The 20,538-nt window shown below is 40.3% G+C and overlaps 1 protein-coding gene across 6 annotated transcripts in view; it reads right to left on the bottom strand.

Annotated features, from left to right (window-relative positions):
* The window catches only part of RTTN (rotatin), a 163,385-nt gene that overhangs the window by 119,588 nt on the left and 23,259 nt on the right, over positions 1-20,538 (bottom strand). For all 6 annotated transcript variants that reach the window (XM_034762541.1, XM_034762540.1, XM_034762539.1 and 3 more), the window contains exons 10-14: positions 19,873-19,988; positions 10,355-10,525; positions 8,315-8,527; positions 4,269-4,381; positions 1,998-2,124 (exon numbers count right to left, since the gene is read on the bottom strand). In XM_034762541.1, the coding sequence (XP_034618432.1) occupies positions 1,998-2,124; positions 4,269-4,381; positions 8,315-8,527; positions 10,355-10,525; positions 19,873-19,988 (740 nt within the window). The remainder of the gene's footprint in view (positions 1-1,997; positions 2,125-4,268; positions 4,382-8,314; positions 8,528-10,354; positions 10,526-19,872; positions 19,989-20,538) is intronic.

Here is a 20,538-nt window from a genome sequence, read left to right as displayed (position 1 = left end):
TCATGAACTCTTTTTAAAGGTTGAACGTCATTTCAACTTTCTGGAATGGTCCATGTGAAATTCCTAAATATAAAACCAGAGGGGGGTTTACTAAAAGAAGATTTAGTAAAAAGAATCAGAAACTAAATATACAATATGCATCTCATCCAGTATGCATATATTTTCCCAAACTCTGCAGAAGCTAGATTAGACAAATATAATCCATGTATTAGAAAACAGGGGGGGGGGGGGGGTGAGAGAGAGAGAAAGACCAAGGAAGAAATTCTGGCTCTTCTGAAGTCAATGGAGTACTACCATCAACTACAATGGGAACAGAATTTCACCAAAATTCCTTAAAGGTACCCTACAAAGGAAAAGATAGAATACTACTCTTTACAATATGTATCATGACCTGGAGAAAAGTTTTTGTCCTTTTGTTGTTCGCATCAAAAATTAGTTTTTGACTACCCTAGATGATGGATAAGTGGAGAATTAGTAGGATTATGACATCACAGATTCTATGAAAGTGAAAATAAAAAACAATTGAGAAGTTACCTGATTTTATTCAAACTCCTTAAACTTTTGTTTTTTGTGAATATATATTTAATGCAAACATTTGGGACAGGTTTTGGAGTGTGAAAAGTGATTAAAAATAGTAGTTTGAATATTATTTGTATTGTGGTAATGCCTAGGTACCTAAGTCACAGATAAGGACCACAGTGTGCGATGCACTGTGCAAACGGAAGACAAAGATCTCTCTGGGGCAGGAACTGAGGGGTTTTTTGTTTGAGGAAAGGATTTCCATCTGTTAACAAGTACAATGATGTTTGATTTTTAACTTCTGTCTGTGAAACTCAACGCAGATATTATAAGTTAAATGAACCACTCAGTGACACACATGTACAACCAATGCCTTCAGTTGGATTGCACAAATATAAATGATTGAAACTTAGTAAACAGTTCTGTTCATAGAGAAAACAAATCCATAATTCTCTCTGCCTGTTGTGTTGTTTTGGAAGAGTTAACATTTAGACAGAATTGTAAAAAGCAGTAAAAATATATTTGTCACTAAAGTGAACAAATACAACTCTGAATACAAGCAGGAAGTAAGCTTTTAAGTAAGAAGTTGCCATTTCTACTTAGTCACTTTTCAGAATACAGCTACGTTTTACAGAATTCGCAACTCTATCCCTTTGGCTAAAGGACGAGAAACTCCTTATCAAACCACATGTATGAGTCACCCATAAAACATATCCACAGAAAAATGAAGAGATAAGATTTAATATTCCTGATATTTTTAAAGTCAAAATTAGGTACATACATGTAAACAAAAAGGTTGACTTGTCTTAAATTAAACACTTTAAACAGGGTGTTTAAGTCATAAAGAAGAAAAAGAACACAAACGATTTTTTGTTGTTTTTTCAGGTCATCTATTAGTCTAAAGAGATCCTTCATCAATTACTTGAATATAGATTCACAAAATATGTTTGCGTCTTTATTAATACTTTCAGTAAACTTTTTATATAAATAAAGCTTTCCTAGAAGAGCTGTCAACTCAAATGACATTGCACTAATGCACAAGGACCAAGAAGTGAAAATGATCAGAAACAAAAGTGAACCTACCAAGTCTAGCTTCAGTATCCAAGCTAATTAAACTGCATAACTCATTTGTGATCTAAAATTAATTTAAATATCACGTTTTAAGCTGTTATAAGGGAGGTAAAATTAATGAGATGCAGGCTATTGAGAGGGTTTTTGGAAAAAAAGCTAAACACATTATTTTGATTTTTCAAACAATATGAATCCCAGACTCCATGAACCCCTGCCACTATATGTAGTATGATCTATAGCCAAACCAGTTAAACATCACTCTTTTACAAATAAAACATCAATCTTCAAATCCAAACCAATATATAGCAGACTGGAAACAGACTAAACTGTAAAACCACTGATAAATGACAAAAAAAATCCACATTTTCTTCAAAGAAAACATTACAAAACCCATATGTAGCTCTAACCTTAACAATTTCCAGACAGCAATGGTAAGCTTCAGTTTTTATATTCAGCAGAGGATGGGACAACAGATGGAGAAGCACCTTCTGACTCTCTGCCTGCAGCAATGGGTTAGCCTGGGCAGGCTTCCAGCTACAAGTGGAAACAGTTAAATATCCAAGATAAATTAGCTGCTATACAGTTTGTTGTACCATATTGATAAACATGCTTGTTTTACAGAGTAAGACATGGAGGACTTCTGCAAAATTTATCATGACATCCAGTGTACTGCAGGGCACACAGGCAACATTCCTTCTGAAGTGCAGATGGTCATCCTGAAGAAGAAATGACTCAATATACAAAGAGTTCAGAAGTCATTTTGAATTTTCCTCCAACATTGTAAAACTGCAACTTATTATACTTATATTCACATTTGTGCACATTTCATTTAAGTTTACCTTGATATAATGTGGCACTATAGCTGACCAGACTAGTAATCCTGGTTGGGAAATTTGAAAAATGTAAAAATATTGTGATATTTTTCACATTTTAGTTATGTTTAAGTTGTATAAATCTGGCACATGATCAAAACAACGTACGTATAAGTGAGCCAACATAACTAAAACTGCAAAGTCGATCTCAAGAATGCAATGGATACTGAAAAAAGGAGCACAACTTTTTTAAGTGATTCCTTAGCACTAATAGGTAGTGACAAATCCCCTAGCAGTAATAAACATTTATCAGATATAAACCTAATTAGTAGCAGAAAATAGAGGAATTCACATTTTCTGACAGGCAGCATGAAGAGAAATGTCTCTTCGGACTATGAAATTTGTTGTTTCCTGCCTTCATAACTTGCTCACAATTGTCAGAAACCAGTTTTCCAAAGAAACTACGTATGTTAAAATGAAAAGAGTCAGGGGCAGAGGGTGAATCCTGGGCTCGGGGAGGCTAGTCCCCAGCCTGGCCCACCCCTTCTGCTCAAGGTCCCACCCATCCCACTCTGCTACCTCCCACCAGAACCCCGTCCCGAGGCCCCAGACCACCTGAGTGCCCCAGGCCCCAGGTGGGTGGCACCCCTCCAAGCCCCGGAGCGCCGGGTGGGTGGCATATCCCCCACCAAGCCCCGGAGCGCAAGGCAGGTGATCAGAGGCCCCTCCCCCCCCAAGTCCCGGAGCGCTGGGCGGGTGGGCAGCACTCCCCGCCCCACAAGCCCCAGAGCGCTGGGTGGCACTCCCCCACACAAGCCCCAGAGCGCTGGGAGGGAGGCACAGCACCCAGCACCAGTACACTGAGTGGGCAGTGTGGCTCCCCCACCCAGCCCCAGAGTGCCAGGTGGCGTGGCATGCCATCCCGCCCCAAAAACTGGACAGACTGGCAGCGCAAGCACCAGCTCCCATCGCCCAGGGTCCCTGGCCGGCACCAGCCCCAGCCCGGGCCTCTGCCCATGGGGGAGAATTGCAGAGCCCCAACAGGAAGCAGGAGATGGTCTGGGGGCAGAGCGAGGGTGGGACCACACAAGGCACAGCATCCCCCGGTCTTTGATACCAGCTGGCCATGAAAAGAATTTTGAAGTATAACTAGCCACCTGAGATTTGAATTTCATACCAAGACTACAATGCAGGATCTCCTTTTCAGGAAGCACAGGCTAGTAGAAATATTTACGTATTGTACGTTTAAAAAAAGATATTTGGTAAATAAGCTCCCATTGGAATTTACAACATAAGAAAGAGTTTCCTCTAAACATTATGCTAGCAGAACAACTGCAGTAAAAAAGTTTTAAAAAAATCATCTCTGGAAAATATCCAAAATGGGGATCAGAGCAGAAGTCAGTCAAAAGGGGAAGGAGGGACAACAGCCCAGGAGAGAGAAAGTGTACCAGAAAAGTTTTAAGGGCTACTCCCCAAATTCCTCATTATCACATTTAAGCTTCAAATGCAAAATTATGCCAGGTTGTCCTTAAACAAGTCTCCTTAAAGTTACTTTCTAATCTGTTTTCAACTAATGCCAGAGTTAAAATGGTGGCTTCGACTTTCAAATACATTGAGATGCCTTTTTAAAAAAAAAAAAAAATCCAAATGCTCTACCCCTTTTTGTAATTAGTTTAGTGACAAAACTTTGCACAGCTCTTTTCTTTTAAGATACGGCTGGATAAATTAATGATGGGAACAAGACCATAATCTAGAATGAGTAAAGATCCCACACTTTACCTGCAACATATAGGACACAGTTCTTCTATACAAAGAAAACAGTGTACTTCCTCAAACAGTAATAATTTAAAATAATAATTTATTTACATATTCAAGCAAATATGGATGATTTCCTGAAGCACGGGAAAGTGCTGATGATAAGGAAGGCTATTTAGGGCCTGATCTGCCAATTCCACTAGTTCAAAGAAGTTTTTTTCTCCCTAAAAAATAAAAATAAAAAAATAAATAAAGGCAATTATTAATGTTAATTTAAAAAATAAGCTACTTCTATACATTCTGAAAAATTACATTCAATAGAAAATTTTGTGGTATCCACTAATTACATCTTGCCAGGCTCAGTCTCCTTCTGCAATGGAAACAACACCATTCCATGTGGTTAACCAGGATTACAAGTTACAGTTACTATTAAATACTTTTAAAACAAATTACAACAATGTGATCAATTGTCCATGTTAGCGAGTACAAATGCCCATGTTTAGGGTTTGATCTTGTGGTCTGCTAAATACCTCGCAGGTGCTAAACTTCCTCAGTTCCCATTAACTTCAATACGAACAGCGGGTGCCCAGCATTTTGCAGCATTAGGACCATAACACATCAGAGCATCTCAAAATATTCCTGAGCCCTTAATATTTAAGCTATTTTAATAATGAAATATGCCCTTCAAGACTACAGTAAAGATCAATATGTGTTTTCTTAACTGGGGTCTATAAAGTATTACACTGTTAATCCAGATTACACTGGTCTACAATTTTTGAGAAGTCGTCTGCTTCAGAGATAAAATGTGCTATTTATGTATTTTGATGTGCTGAATTCAAATATGACAATTAAAACAACTGATTAGCTACTGTTTCTAAGATATTTAAGTTTTTACATTTTATGTCTATGTATATTGTGTAGATAGTAGTTTTAATCATAAATCGTAAACCTAGGTCTTTTCATGTGTTTATGGTTGCTTTACATGATAATATTTCACCTGTCCTGTTTATGGAACACTTTAAAAATCAGCAAAAGCGTTATATAAATCAAATTTATTATGAAACAAAAGGCAAAAAACTATTATGTACATAGTTTAGTCCTATTCAGTGTCTACTCTGCGCTTCTTGGCTTGTCTCTTGTATTCATTAAATGGAGCATCTCTTGTCACTGTCCAGCAATAGTCTGCAAGCATTGATGGGCTCCATTTGCCCTGATAGTGTTTCTCCATTGTTGCAATGTCCTGGTGAAATTGCTCGCCGTGCTCGTCAATCACTGCTCCGCAGTTCGGTGGAAAAAAATCTAGATGAGAGTGCAAAAAATGTATCTTTAGTGACATCTTGCAACCAAGGCTTTTGTATGCCTTGAGGAGGTTTTCCACCAACAACCTGTAGTTGTCTGCCTTGTTGTTTCCGAAAAAATTTATTGCCACTAACTGGAAGGCTTTCCATGCCATCTTTTCCTTGCCACACAGTGCATGGTCAAATGCATCATCTCGAAGAAGTTCACGAGGACCAACAAAGACACCTTCCTTTATCTTAGCTTCACTTAATCTTGGAAATTTTCCACTGAGGTACTTGAAAGCTGCTTGTGTTTTGTCAATGGCCTTGACAAAAGTTCTTCATCAGACCCAGCTTGATGTGTAAGGGTGGTAACAAAATCTTCCTTGATTCAACAAGTGGTGGATGCTGAACACTTTTCCTCCCAGGCTCCAATGACTGTCGGAGTGGCCAATCTTTCTTGATGTAGTGGGAATCTCTTGCACGACTATCCCATTCGCAGAGAAAACAGCAGTACTTTGTGTATCCAGTCTACAGACCAAGCAAGAGAGCAACAACCTTCAAATTGCCTCAAAGCTGCCACTGATGTTGGTCATACTTTATGCACCTCAAAAGCTGTTTCATGTTGTCATAGGTTTCCTTCATATGGACTGCATGACCAACTGGAATTGATGGCAAAACATTGCCATTATGCAGTAAAACAGCTTTAAGACTCGTCTTCGATGAATCAATGAACAGTCTCCACTCATCTGGATCGTGAACGATGTTGAGGGCTGCCATCACACCATCGATGTTGTTGCCGGCTACAAGATCACCTTCCATGAAGAAGTATGGGACAAGATCCTTTTGACTGTCACAGAACACGGAAACCCTAACATCACCTGCCAGGAGATTCCACTGCTGTAGTCTGGAGCCCAACAGCTCTGCCTTACTCTTGGATAGTTCCAAATCCCTGACAAGGTCATTCAGTTCACCTTGTGATATGAGGTGTGGTTCAGAGGAGGAGGACGGGAGAAAATGTGGGTCTTGTGACATTGATGGTTCAGGACCAGAAGTTTCATCCTCTTCCTCGTCTGATTCAAGTCAGAATGATTCTGGTGCATCAGGAACCGGCAGTCCTTCTCCAGGGGGTACGGGGCGTATAGCTGCTGGAATGTTTGGATAATGCACAGTCCACTTTTTCTTCTTTGACACACCTTTCCCCACTGGAGGCACCATGCAGAAGTAACAATTGCTGGTATGATCTGTTGGCTCTCTCCAAATCATTGGCACCGCAAAAGGCATAGATTTCCTTTTCCTGTTCAACCACTGGCAAAGATTTGTTGCACAAGTGTTGCAGCATATGGGTGGGGCTCACCTCTTGTCCTGATCTCCAATTTTGCAGCCAAAATAAAGGTGATAGGCTTTCTTAACCATAGTGGTTATACTGGGCTTTTGTGATGCAAAGTCACTTCACCACAAACATAGCAGAAGTTATCTGCACTGTTCACACAAGTACGAGGCATCTCTGCTCACTTTGGCTAAACAGAGATGTGTCCCTTTGCAAAATCAAACACTGACAAATAAGAGAGCACGACACAGTATGATTTCTAGAGCTGATATAGGGCAATTTGTTCAGCAGAATGATGTAAGCTTCGTTATGATTGCATCATCCATGACTTCTAGGAATAACATGATGCAATTCGTATCATGTATGACGCAATACTGGCTTCAGATTGCATCATTCATTGTTTTGCCTAAAAAGCAAGTACTGTCCAAACCCAGTCATAGATTTATTCATAGATCCAGTCAAAGATGTATTTTAGTCATTTCTGGTTTAAATTGAGATCCCTTCCCTTTATAACTCACTTATCCTCCGCCATTCCCAAGTCCAGGGTCGTATATACTGACCCAATAGCATATCTTGAAAACTAGAGCCAATCAACAATTTTAAGCATCATTTTCGTTCTCAGTGACCCAGAAGCATTTTGGCTGTAGAGCAGTGTTATCTGTACTAGAACTAACTTTATTAATCTCATCAAAACATAAAATTATATTTTTGTACATTTGTTAAGGCTAACCCTTTAGAGTTAGGTATTAAATATGAATCATTTAAACTTTAATTTTAAGAGCTAGTTAAGTTGAATGTTAAGTACAAGGACATAAATTCAGTTTCTGAATCTGTGTATGTAACTGATGAATAAACTCAGCATTCTAACTACATGATGATGCTTCTGTCCACAAATAACATTAGACTTCTTTGGTACTGTGCCTGATGTAACTTCTCTCTATTGCCTTTATTAATGGAACAAGGAATGTAGTAGTCTGTACAAACAGAAACAACTTTATACTGGGTCATGGAAGAGGACATGTTAGTACCACACTGGAATCATTTAACACTATAAAACACATTTATATCCTTAACAAGAAGACAAGAAATAGAGTACCTAATGGAGTAAATGTCCATAAAACACATGAAGACAACAATGATATCTCTCTCAAAATTAGCAGCATAATGAGCGTCGAAAGGTCTTTACCTAGTTGTTAGTGCCATCTTATTTGGACTGCTTGGAATATAAAATGTACTAAGTTATTTCAAATAGTGCAAATTACTTTACAGCATTTTTTCCTTTAAAATATACTATTCTTACTTTCATACCTTTCTGGTTATAAATTCACAAAGCAATACCCCCTTAATTTTTCGTCCTGCATTTGCCAGATTTTCTCAACTTTCTGGTTGCTATTAAGTGAAACTGATTGTTACCCTCATGTCAGACAAGTACACATATCAACACAGGACAAGGAATATTCTCACACCTAAATATTTTGGTCTCTAGTTTTTTGTTTGTTTTTAATTTTCAAAAGGCTTTTCAGTATAGTTTGTATACCAGAATTCAATACCTCCTTATGGACATCCATCATAAAGTTACAGGTGCAGTCAATTGAATGAACAGCCTCTGCAGCTTGTTTATAAATACTGTAGTTCTCAGAATTCATCTGCTCCAAATAGGCTGCCACAGACTCATGAATACTTGGATATTCCAAGGAGAATGGCATGTCCAAGGAAAGAAGAAATAAAGCAGTCACCAAGCTCTCTGGTAACACTTTGCTGGCCTTGAGAAAAGTGGAGCAGGGAAAAAAAGGGAAAAATTAGTATAAACATTAGCTATTAAATTCAACTTTTGAATTATTTAACAAGTGCAATTCTCAATGCTGCTATTTAGTATTAAAAAAAAATAGAAGATCTGAAAAGTGACTTCCAAATTATACAACTTCGAGCAGATGGAGACCTTTTAGGAAAAATTGGAGGGGAACCTATAGGTGTAAGTTAGTGCTGAAGTAATATGTATAGTCCAGCTGTGGGACTGGATCCTCCACTAATTTGTTAAATTTTGTCTAATTAGTAACCACCAGATTGTAACACAGACTCAATTATTTCTGTAGCCTCTTGCCCTTTATAATGTTATCATTACAGGTATCTTTATAATCCCTAAAATACTTGTAGCTTTACAATTGCATATTGTTGCAACATATTACCAGATGAGAACTTGCTCTGATTGCAATAAGTGGTAACTCTGCTGAAATTAGTAATTCAGAGTCTGAAAGCTACATTGCTCAACTCCTGTCAATACACAAGATAAAAAATAAACAAACAAAAAACCATTTGCTGGACACAAAATGATAGTAATAAAAATGGTGTTTATACAAAAACTGATATATATGTACAATTTTTAGGGACTAGAGAGAAGGCATATACATTAAATAGTACACTATAATTCATGGTAAATCATATTTGTATCAGTTAAATGATCCTCCTAGACAATTAATGTTAAGTTGCAAAACTTCTGGAAAAAAAACAAAGTTACACTGCAGAGCAAAGCAGTGAAAAATTGTTTAAATCGAAACAAGTCGTCATTAAATATAAACCAAAAACTTCCCAGGGTTTCTAAAGACTCCATTCCTAAATAGAGCTCCAATTTGTTATACTGTCTACAATTTATAGATAATTGCAGGGCTGTTTATCATGATGTAATTATTCTTTGCAAACAGTAAAAGTTTAAGGTTACTGCAAAATATAAAGTATTATCATGGCATATAATGGTCCAGGCATTAGCAAAAGTTCAAGTGTCTTAATATATACAGCAAGTGAAGCAAAAATAATTCTATCTGAAGTGTTCAATTTGCTATTAACAAGCAGAGGGCAGCATAGTCTTGCAAACCACACAACTCTTGGAATAGCTTGAAAAACACAGCAGTGATAAAATTATGCTTTTGTATAAGTAGCACAGTGCTAGTGGCAGTCACGAGGAATTAAAGACTCTTCAAGAGTAAGTACTATTTACGTGATAATGCTGCTCCACCCTACATTCCAATGGCCAACTGCCAACAGAGAGTCTTCTTGCTCAAAGCCACTTGCTCCTGCTCACCGTGACCCAGAGCAGGACCTCTACTGCTCATCTTAGACATGAATGAACATACTGCTCATGAAACTATATCATGACTTAAGGTGAAATGTGACACTTCATGACTCTTCCTTGCTCTCCAAAACACTCACCCACACTTGTGTTCTCATTCCAGGAGCTGAGAGAAAGAAAGAATGTTGGGTTCTGTCCAAAAAACATGTGGAAAAAGTTCACCAAAAAAATCTATCCTTAGCAGAAATTGAAAACTGCAACAGACCTTTGCCAAAGGCCCTTGCAAGCTTAAAAACTGAGCAGGTGGTGGAGGTGGGTATTCTATTCCATGATCATACCACCTCAGCAATCCACCAGGTTCCCTTTCCTGCCAACAAGCTGTGTTACCAGCACCAACCACCAAACATCTTAGGAAAGTACCTCTTTGTACTCTCCTAGTATACAAAGACAAAACAAGGCTACTTTTTAAAAATCCATAAAAACATTAACAATAATCAGTTCTTTACTAACTTTGTTTCCCCCTCACCTTTTCTACAGGGAGAAGTGTTTGCAATAGTCGCACGGTGAAAAGTGAAATGCTAATAAATGCCATTCTGTGGTGCACTAACATCAGCTCAGGCTGCTCTGAGCTGATGTTACTTTTGTGGTAGGATATGGTTTCTCCAAGTGAACCCAGGACCATAAGCAGCTTATCTTTCTGCAAGTGAAAACAAAAGATACAATATAAATTCCTATCAACAAAAAGAATCATCACCAATCATTCTCTATTATAGCAGTACCTTTACAAGAACAAAAGTGAAATATTTATATAAGTACTACAACTAAGCAAAGTGTCAACATTCTATTATTATTCTTTATATTATTCAGAAATACAACAAGTTGAACTGTATTTTGGCATTTAAACAGAAATGTGCTGAAAAGTTCTAGAACATTTTTTAGAGATTCTGAACACTAGTTTGCGGATTTGAGGTGTTTTATTTTATTTTTAAGAAAAATAATCCAATTAGTTCCTGTTTTGATCTTCTATCACTCTGTAATATTTGCATAAACACATTTTGAAGTCTGTTTCAATACTAGAAACATTAGGATCTAATTTAAATCGGTGAATGTCTGCTTTATCCTAGTAAGTCAAAAAGGGAGTCTTGAGAACATCAAAAGTTTCTGTTATGTCTACTAGCCCTACCAGGAAACAATAAGAGATTTCTAGAACTGCTTAGAGTCTAGCGCAGAAGAGGAATGGAGATCACTACCAGATGAAATCAGCTCTTTGGATGTTGAGAGAGAGAGGAATGGATTTAATTGTGAATCGTTAGTAAAGCTTGGTTTGCTAGAATCTGGAAGGTGGGAACGGTATCTGATACCTAGCTATATAACTGAACCGAACAATAATTCTTCCAAAGTAAACACTGTCCAGAGTTGTTATATAGCCATATGAAAAGGATTCATACTCATCTGAAAAAAAGACAGAAAATTTATTTCTCCTTGGCTCACTAATACAGTAGTTTGACTTCCTGGTTTAGGAACATGAGACGAATATTTTAACTCAGTGGTAGAATCAAGCATTATTACTCCTAAAAAACAGTCACATCCCTGCTAATGATACAAATAGTTGAGCCTATGACAATTCATACTATCAGGCCCCCTATTTCCCAATAAATTAGATTCACATTACTGACTTGGAAGAGGAAAACAGCACACTAATTAAATCCACATCACAAAAAACTGGAAAGCATTCCCAACACCAATGAGAACAGAAACCCAACAACAATAAAAGACTGAAAGAACAGAAACATGGGTAGAGGACAAAAGTAAGCACTGAAGCATCCCCTACTAGTTCTTGAAGGGATTACCGAAATTAATTTTCTCCTCTAGAGAATCTGAAATTAAAAAAAAAAAAAATAGGATCCCTTTTCGCTGAGCTGTCAAGCTGTGACTAAAACAAGGAAAATAGAAAAGACCAAATGCCCAGGAAACTTATAAGCATTTCTGGGTCATAAGAGACACTCCCCAGAACTAATCCAAAACAAAGACTCTTATAGACCCCTACACTTGTAAGGCCAGACGGGACCATCATAATTCACCTAGCCTGACATCCTGTACATTGCAGGCCACAGAACCTCACCATCCAATCCTCTAGTAGGCCCATAACCTCTGGTTGAGTTAATGAAGTCCTCAAAACTTGATTTATAAAAGACTTCAAATCACCATTTACTCCTCAAGAAGCAAAGCCTAATAGATTTATTTAGCATACACCATTAAAAAAAATAAATCCTAGTAAAAGACAAAGATGTTTCATTTGATGTAGCACTAAAATAGAGAAGCAAGCTAAACTGTTGGTCTCCCAAAATCATCTTCTCAGGTCCAACTATGATAGGAATGAGACAGTTCCCCCATCGCAAATCTTTTTCTTCCCCTATTCCGCAGGCTCAGTTTCATATTTCCTAATTAGGAAACCCCGACTGGAACTTAAACCAAATCAAAACTTCAACATGAAATTTAACATGCCTGGCTCTTTTTAGTCAGCAAAGATTCAGGACTTGATGCTGGCAGTTCAGAACAGAAGTGCTCTGGCGGAAGTGTGTAAAGAAATATTTGTTCACACTGTATTATCTGTCTCTCTCACATGAGCAAATTCATCCAAGTCAAATAATATCTAGTCAAAGGATTAAAACTAGTTGGATATCAAATACTCCAATAAGGAAATTTCAGAATATACTTAATATTGCTCAATTCTAACAGTGCTTGAAAGACTGAAAACATTAGCTTCCAGGAGGTTAAAGCAATGGGAAATCTGCCATTCACTGACTTGATCCTGTAAATAATTATTTACAGACATGTTACCATCACTTAGTGTCAGATGTTTTAAATTTTGTAAAATTATTAAGAGGTGAATGCTACAATAGCAACATTTCACAACTGTTGACACTTTTACAGTTAAAGACAAAGCTCTGTGCACTCAATTGAAAACTAAATTCAAACTCTATGACAAGGCCCTGATTTCTGCAATATTTTGAGTGTCAACTGATTAAATCGACTTCGAGTAAATTTAAAAAAAATAAGGTGTTACCGGGTCAGATATGAAAATAACAATTAGTACAGTATTACATATTTGGATGTTAATTTTAAATTTTATTCTGCTGCAAGTTTTTCGTGTGCTGCAGATTTTTGTCATAAATTATATTATAAAAGTGGTCAGAGAAAGATGGATGATTCATCATCCCATTAGCAAACAGCTGGGAGTTTTGATATCCAAGGGCATTTGGGATTGTGGGACAAGCACATAATATTAATAGAAATATCTAGATAATCAGCATTTAAATAGTTAACAATTTCAACATCATTAGCTTTCAGAATGAACTCAGGGGTGAGTAAGGTAGTTCACACATCTCAGAGCTGTTACTTCACACTGTCAACCTAATAAGGAAGAATATTGCCCTGGGGTCACATTTGGACAGTTCTCTTTGCAATTATAAAAACTACAAATTTAAAAAAGAAGAAAGTTTAGACTTTGGAAAACAACTCTGCAGCAAAAGGATATACAAGTTGTAGCCAATTTTATATAAAATGACAACATGCACGTTTCCAGCATGTAAACATTATTAATGCACCCTTTACTCTAGGCTATTAAATGACTACATATTGCTTAGCATGGTTTTAGACATTTAAATTTAGTTCTATTTCATTCATCTACATGGCAGTTTGCATACACCAGACGAAGCCATGCCTCTTCTAGAAGGATCTTTACACTTTCCTATATAGTTCAACAAAACATCTTGATATATTTAAACATTACAAGCAAAATTACTGGCATTGACCAGATCTTAAATAAATGCTTTAACCTTTAAAGTAACAAAATCAATTTGTTATATTCTAAAAGGACAGCAGTTAAAATTATGTAACAAATAACTTCCTGAAACTACTTCATTTAATTGATCAGTCTGATAATCACAGCAATCATAGTAAAAATTTTCCTAGTTGAAACATTATATTTTCTATTAGACAGTAAAACATTTTGGGTAAGGGTCAACAGTTCACTGTGATCCACCATGTTGCCATGCATGGAGGGGTATAAACATTTCAGCAAATTAAAAAAAGGTTTCTGAGCACTGGAGAAATGTTTCTGAACACTGCAGAAATGTTTGTCACTGAAAAAAATACTTGTGTGTTTTATGATTAACAAATGTGGTGAATTATATATTTATAAAGCCACACGCTTTTGTTTAATCAAATTCTGATTAAACTCCATGTAATGGGGCACATGCCTTGCCCCTCCGGATTGGCCCTTCTCTCCCTCTTCTCAGAGACACTTCAGGCTGGTGCAACACCCATGCTCATTATTTGCGATCAAGTCCCCACCACCTGTTTCCAACTATATTCAGGCTTTTACAATAGCTTGGCTACCACAGGCCTGGCCAGAAACAGACTAGGAGACTCCCACCTCCCTCTGAGTCTTGTCTCCTCTCGACCCGACCCTCGCCCGGTCTCCGCCCCACCCCCTTGGTCTCACTTCCTCCCAGTCTTATAGCTCCTGGTAACAAGTCTGGCAGGTGTGATCAGTTACCAGGCAAGCATCAGGCTAGCTATCCAGCCCCAATCCAATCCCCCTGATTGGAGCTGGAGTGGCAGGAGCTGATTAAGGCAGGGGATGGCAAACTATGGCCCGCAGGACATGTCTGGCCTGTCAGAACTTTTAATCCAGCCCTCAAGCTCCCGTTGGGGAGCAGGGTCGGGGGCTTTCCACACAACTCCCAGAAACAGCAGCATGTCCCCCTGCCGGCTCCTATGCGTAGGGGCAGCCAGGGGATCTGGACGCTGCCCCCATCCCAAGCACCACCACCCTCCCCCATAGCTCCCATTGGATGGGAACTGCAGCCAATGGGAACTGCAGGGGCAGCGCCTGCAGACAGGGCAGCACACAGAGCTGCCAGACTGGCACCATGCCTCCCCGCATAGGAGCCAGAGGGGAGCATGCTGCTACTGCTGCTGCTTCCAGGAGCTGCAGGGGCAGCGCGAAGAGCTGCCTAGCTGCGCCTCCGCGTAGGAGCCAGAGGTGGGACATGCCACTGCTTCCAGGTGCTGCTTGAGGTAAGCGCCACCTGGAGCCTCCATGTCTGACCCCCCGCCCTGATCCCCCTCCCATCCTCTGAGCCCCTCAATCCCAGCCCGAAGCACCCTCCTGCACCCCAAACCCCTCATCCCCACCCCAGAGCCTGCACCCCCAGCCAGAGCCCTCAACCTCTCCTGTGCCCCAGCCCCCTGCCCCTGCCTGATCCCCCTCCTGCCCTCCAAACCTCGGACCCAGCCTGGAGCACCCCTAATCCCTCATCCCCAGCCTCACCCCAGAGCCCGCCATACAATTTCATAAGCATTCATGGCCTGCCATACAATTTCTATATCCAGATGTGGCCCTCAGGCCAAAAAGTTTGCCCATCCCTGGATTAAGGCCTCTCTAGCAGCACCCTGCCATACTCCAGGTTAAATGAATTATGTTTCCCTTGGGGATTGTCACATCTGATCTGTAGGTATATTATTTGACACATTCTATGACCAAGAACACCAAGTATAACCTTTATAAATAGACCCTACCAAACTCACAGTCTGTTCTGGTAAATTTCATGGCCACAGGAGCTGAAAATTAATCTATTTCATGTTTTCAGATGTTTACATCTGAAATTTCATGGTATTGTAACTGTGGGGATCCTGACCAAAAAAGGTTTTGTGGGGGGAGGAGGGGTCACGGGATTGCCACCCTCACTTCTGCGCTGCTTTCAGAGCTGTGCTCTGAAGGTAGCAGCCGCGGAGCTTCCTGTAGCCAGAGAAGGCTCCCAAAGGTGGAGGTGGGTCCAATCTCCCCCAGGCTGCTGGAAGTACACCAGCAGGGGGCTCTTAGCTGCTAGTCCCTGCCAGAGTGGGGAGGGCCAGGATTTGCTTTCCCCTGCACAGCCACTCTTGGGGGAAGATCGGACCCACCTTCAGAGGCAGTGCAGAAGTGAGGCTGGTACACCCTCACTTCTGTGCTGCAGCAACCGTGGAGCTTCCTGAAGCCGAGGGGAGGTTCCCAGAGGTGAGTCTGATCTCTGCTAGCTCCAGCCAGGCTGGGGAAGGACAGGACTTCCTCTTCCCCTGCACGGCCATTGCAAAAAGCTACACACACACACACACACACACACACACACACCTATTTGCTTCTTGCCCCATCGCTCAGCAGCCATGGGAGGAGGGGTCACCGTACAGGGAGATGTACACTTCCAGATGCAATTAGCAGCTTATTTCAATAAAATAAAGCAAGGTCATGTGAACTTGACAGGTTTTATTGACACTTTACAGCAGCAAATAACACTGCCTGATTGGAAGATATGGGCATGTGAGGCGGTTTTGTAGGGTAGTGATCTCCATTGGTAGCTTCAAACTTGAGAGCCACTGCCTTAAGTTAACAAAAGCAAGCAAAAAAAAAAAAAAAAGTTCTGGTTTCAAATATCATTAATTGAATGTCAGAATGGAGCATCTAGCGACTGTCTTTCTTCATTCCGTCTCTGCACTGAAAACACCTGTCTGTGTTTAGACACAGCTCTCTCTGCACCCATGAAGTTCATTGGAACTGTCTAACAACGAGCTAGTCTTGAGAGGTGGGCGATTCTGCCTTCAACAGAGTTCCAAAATTGTAACACAGGCAAACTACAATCCGCTTCTTTTGTGATATTTTTATAAACAGGAATCTCCAACCTACAGTTCTTGTCAAAGCCAGGAATTACAGTAAGTGAGGTTAAATCAACCATCAACAAGTACCTTTGTGCAGTGTCAAAAATACATACAGCTTTCAGGAGCCCTGCTGCATGTTGTTGAAACTTTTGAGCCGTTTTTGCTACATCGCTTGACTCTTCCCTGTAGCAGTAGTATTGTCTGAGCTTCTTTGTCATGCAAGAAAACTCCTGCTGAACACTGGTATTTAATTCAACATTGTCAGACTGATGTTCATTTGACTGTGCTTCCAACCCAAAATAGTACATCCGTTATCTTGTTGTAAGCTTGGTGGATTGTGACATGCCGAGATTCGAACCAAGTGATTAAGTCCATCAGTCCTGTGGCATTCTTGGCAACAAACTGAACTTGCTCATTCAGCTGAACATCGTTTAGAAGGGTTGAAAGTTCTGTTAAAACCTGCATTTGCAATGTCAGTGTCAGCTCTTCTGAGACAAACTCAGCAGTACTTCAGGGGAGCTGCATGGTATTGTACAGCAGCCAAAAACCAGGAATTCCAATGAGTAATTACTGGCCCTAGGGGAAGTACAATATTTTGTTCCCCGATTTCAGTCATGTGTGCAATGTGCTGCCTGTATCAAAGTTTGCAGCTTATGCAGTGTTTAAAGATCTTTTTAATGTAGCTGACCAGTTTATCATCTTTACCAAGCTTGCTACTCCACAGCTTACTGCTAAGAGAAATTATATGTGTGTTACATGTAATATGGACAGCATTTGGCATTAGACCTTGGAAAACAGATTTGAAAAATTTCACGTAAGCTGCATTGTCACTTATGAAAACAGATATTTTGTCAAATCCACACCGTATTTTGAAATGGTTTTAATTACCACTTGAGAAACTGTAGTATAGCAACAGCATCCACGTAAACGCAGTCAGCGAGCACTATTCGCTTTCCTGTCTGTACATCTTTGGTCTTGTCAGAAATAAAATCAAATAGAACATTCAGTACATAGTTGTCTTGCTCATCTGTGGACTCAGCTAGCTGAAATAATTGCATGAGTTAATTTGAGACTTCATCTCCTCAAAATGTGTAGCAAAAACCTTTGCAAGATAGTCCTGTTGGAGCTTATTCGCACTTAGTAAGCAACCAGCATTTTGTGAATTCACACAGCTTTGGGTGATCAAGTTTTTCCAATGGTATATTAGCACTTGAAAATGCATCCACAAGTTCCATTCTAGCTAAATGATGGATCTCAGAGCTCTCTGTCGTCTTCTTAAAAAGAGATGAAATTGGCTTTTGTTTTTTTAACTTTTTGTTTCCCAGCAATGAGCTATCTGCAGTCCTCTTTCTGCTTCTATGGGTTTCCAAGTCTAAGTGGAGCTGAATCATTGTCACAGATGTGTGATACAAGGAAACACTGCAGCTTGTACAAAATACACCATTGGCACATAGAATTTGGTTTCCAAATTCTTTCACAGGATCCACTGCAGTAATGATTGTAGAGGTTTTTGATTTATTTTGAACACTCATCTTCAAGTAATTTCACTTGTCTTCCAGTAGGCTGCCAATTGAGAACACTACACTACAACCCCCCCTCCCCTCCAGCCCAATGTCTCCATATCTATCAACCAGTGAGTTGAATCCTGAATGTTATTTGCTGCTGTAAAGTGTCAATGAAAATACCCTATCAAGTTCTTGACCTTCCTTTATATTTTTATTTAAACAAGCTAATTGCATCTAGAAGGGGTGCAGCTCCCTGTACAGTGATCCCTCCCGCCACAGCTGCAGAGCAATGGGGGCAGGAAGTGATTGGGGGCGGAGCTTCCTGCAGTTGGGGGAGGTACACGTAGGTGAGTCTGATCTCCCCACAAGAGCGGCCATGCAGGGGAAAAACAAGTCCCTCCCCAGTCTGGCCAGGACTAGCAGCTAGGAGCCCAGAGCTGGGGCGCTCCCATCAGCATGGGGGAGGAGCAGACCCACCTCCACTTCCAGGAACCTCCTGCAGCTGCAGGAAGCTTCGGGGTTGCTGCCCAACCCCAGAGCTTCCTGCAGCTGAAGGGGGTACCCAGAGGTGGAGGTGGGTCTGATCTTCCCACTGAGCGCTGCTATGCAGGAGAAGAGTAAGTCTCGTAGCTTCCCATCCCGGAGGGGACTAGCAGCTGGAGCCCCAGATACAGTAGGAGCCCTTAGCTGGGGCACCCCCAGTCCTGCCTCTTCCCTTCCAATATACTAGATTTCACAGGGGAGGTCTGATTTTACAGTCCATGACATGTTTTTCACAGCCATGAATTTGGTAGGGCCCTATTTATCAAAGTCTGGTCAACCTTGAACCTCCCCATCTCCACCTTCCAAGGGACATCTGCAAATGTGGGTAGCAAATCCTGATGCAAGTCTGGAATCACTTACCTGGAATATGGGGTTTTCAACTGGTCAACCAGCAGCCCTTCATCTGAAAGCTCTAAGTATCTGCTGAGCCCTTTGGATGAATAAGGCTGTAGTGTACCCGACATTTTTAACTCCTTGAGGGAGTCAGGGAAATGATCTTAGCCCTACTAAAGGCTAAGTCAGGGAAATGAAATCTTGCCACTTAAACAAGACCGTCTTCTCCTGTTTACTATCCATGTATATCTTCTGCAACCTATCCCTAAATATATTTGTCTGTCAATAGATATTCATTAACCCTTTGTTGTAAGTCAACATTCATTATGAGTATTTATAAAAGGTGAAACTTCAGTGCGTTAGCACTGAGGATTCTCTCCCTCAGATGCTCAGCTGGCTGGTTCTTGCTCACATGCTCATGGTCTAATTGATGCCCATATACGGGGTCAGGATGAAATTTTCCCCCCAGATCAGATTGGCAGGGACTTTGGTGGGTTGTTGCCTTCCTCTGCACATAAGAGAGTGAGTCATTTGCCAGGACTGTTTGTGTATATCTCATTTAATTATTTCCCCACCATTGCAAGGCCTCTAGCACTGGTGATCCCTCCTATGCTATCCCTGTGGGTGTCATTTACTTCAGTCTCATTTCTGTTGTTGGGTTTAATGTGCTGGCAGCCTGTGACATATAGAAGGTCAAACTAAATGAACTGGTGGTCCCTTATGGCCTTAAACTCTTATGACTTCAATATTTCTAGTAGACGAGGAGTATACATATCAAAGTTTAAAATAAGAGGAACATGCCAACAATATCAACCTTTTGTAATTACTGGACTGTTTAAATGTTTAAAAAAGAGTAGTTCAGTAGAATTGTCTATCCTCCAGAAAATGTCTGATGTCTACAGGAAAGGCAAACTGTTAAATATCATTAACCAAAGTCTAAAGATAAGAAACTTTCCAGACTCACCAACTCTAACCCAAAGAGGCTGTGGTCCTCCCAAACATCTTCAGATACTGCATCACCAATAAGCAGCACATCTTCAGCAAGTAATTCAAGAACTTGCATTGTCATTCTACTACTGCCTATGAATGAAAATGTGAAAGATGTTACAGCAGTTCAATTGTAGACAGCGTATAAATGATTTAATGTTAGTAGAGCAGCCCCTTTTCAGCCAGGGAATACTTTAACTCTGAACATCTGTAAATTTAATTTTCTTGTGCATTCATGCTACTCAGTTAGCACCAATTGTCACCATTGCAACATCCAGCAATAGCTCTGAATCACGTCTACTTTTTCTTTGTTTTCTGGAAAGAATATTTTGAGAGTTAATTCACTAGAGAGCTCACTATTCACCAAGAGGAGTGGGCACGCCCCCACAGTTCAGATCTTAACATGGTTTCATTCTTTGTACTACAGACAGCTCTTCATACACTAGTTCAGGAGTGGCCAACCTGTGGCTCCGGAACCACATGCAGCTCTTCAGAAGTTAATATGCAGCTCCTTGTATAGGCACCAACTCCGGGGCTGGAGCTACAGACGCCAACTTTCCAATGTTCCAGGGGGGGCTCACTGCTCAATCCCTGGCTCTGCCGCAGGCCCTGCCCCCACTCCACCCCTCCCCTGAGCCTGCCA

The sequence above is a fragment of the Trachemys scripta genome, chromosome 2 (assembly GCF_013100865.1).
Source record: "Trachemys scripta elegans isolate TJP31775 chromosome 2, CAS_Tse_1.0, whole genome shotgun sequence".
Taxonomy (NCBI): Eukaryota; Metazoa; Chordata; order Testudines; family Emydidae; genus Trachemys; species Trachemys scripta.
Note: the sequence above shows the minus strand (reverse complement) of the source record. Positions and strands in the feature narration are given on the sequence as shown.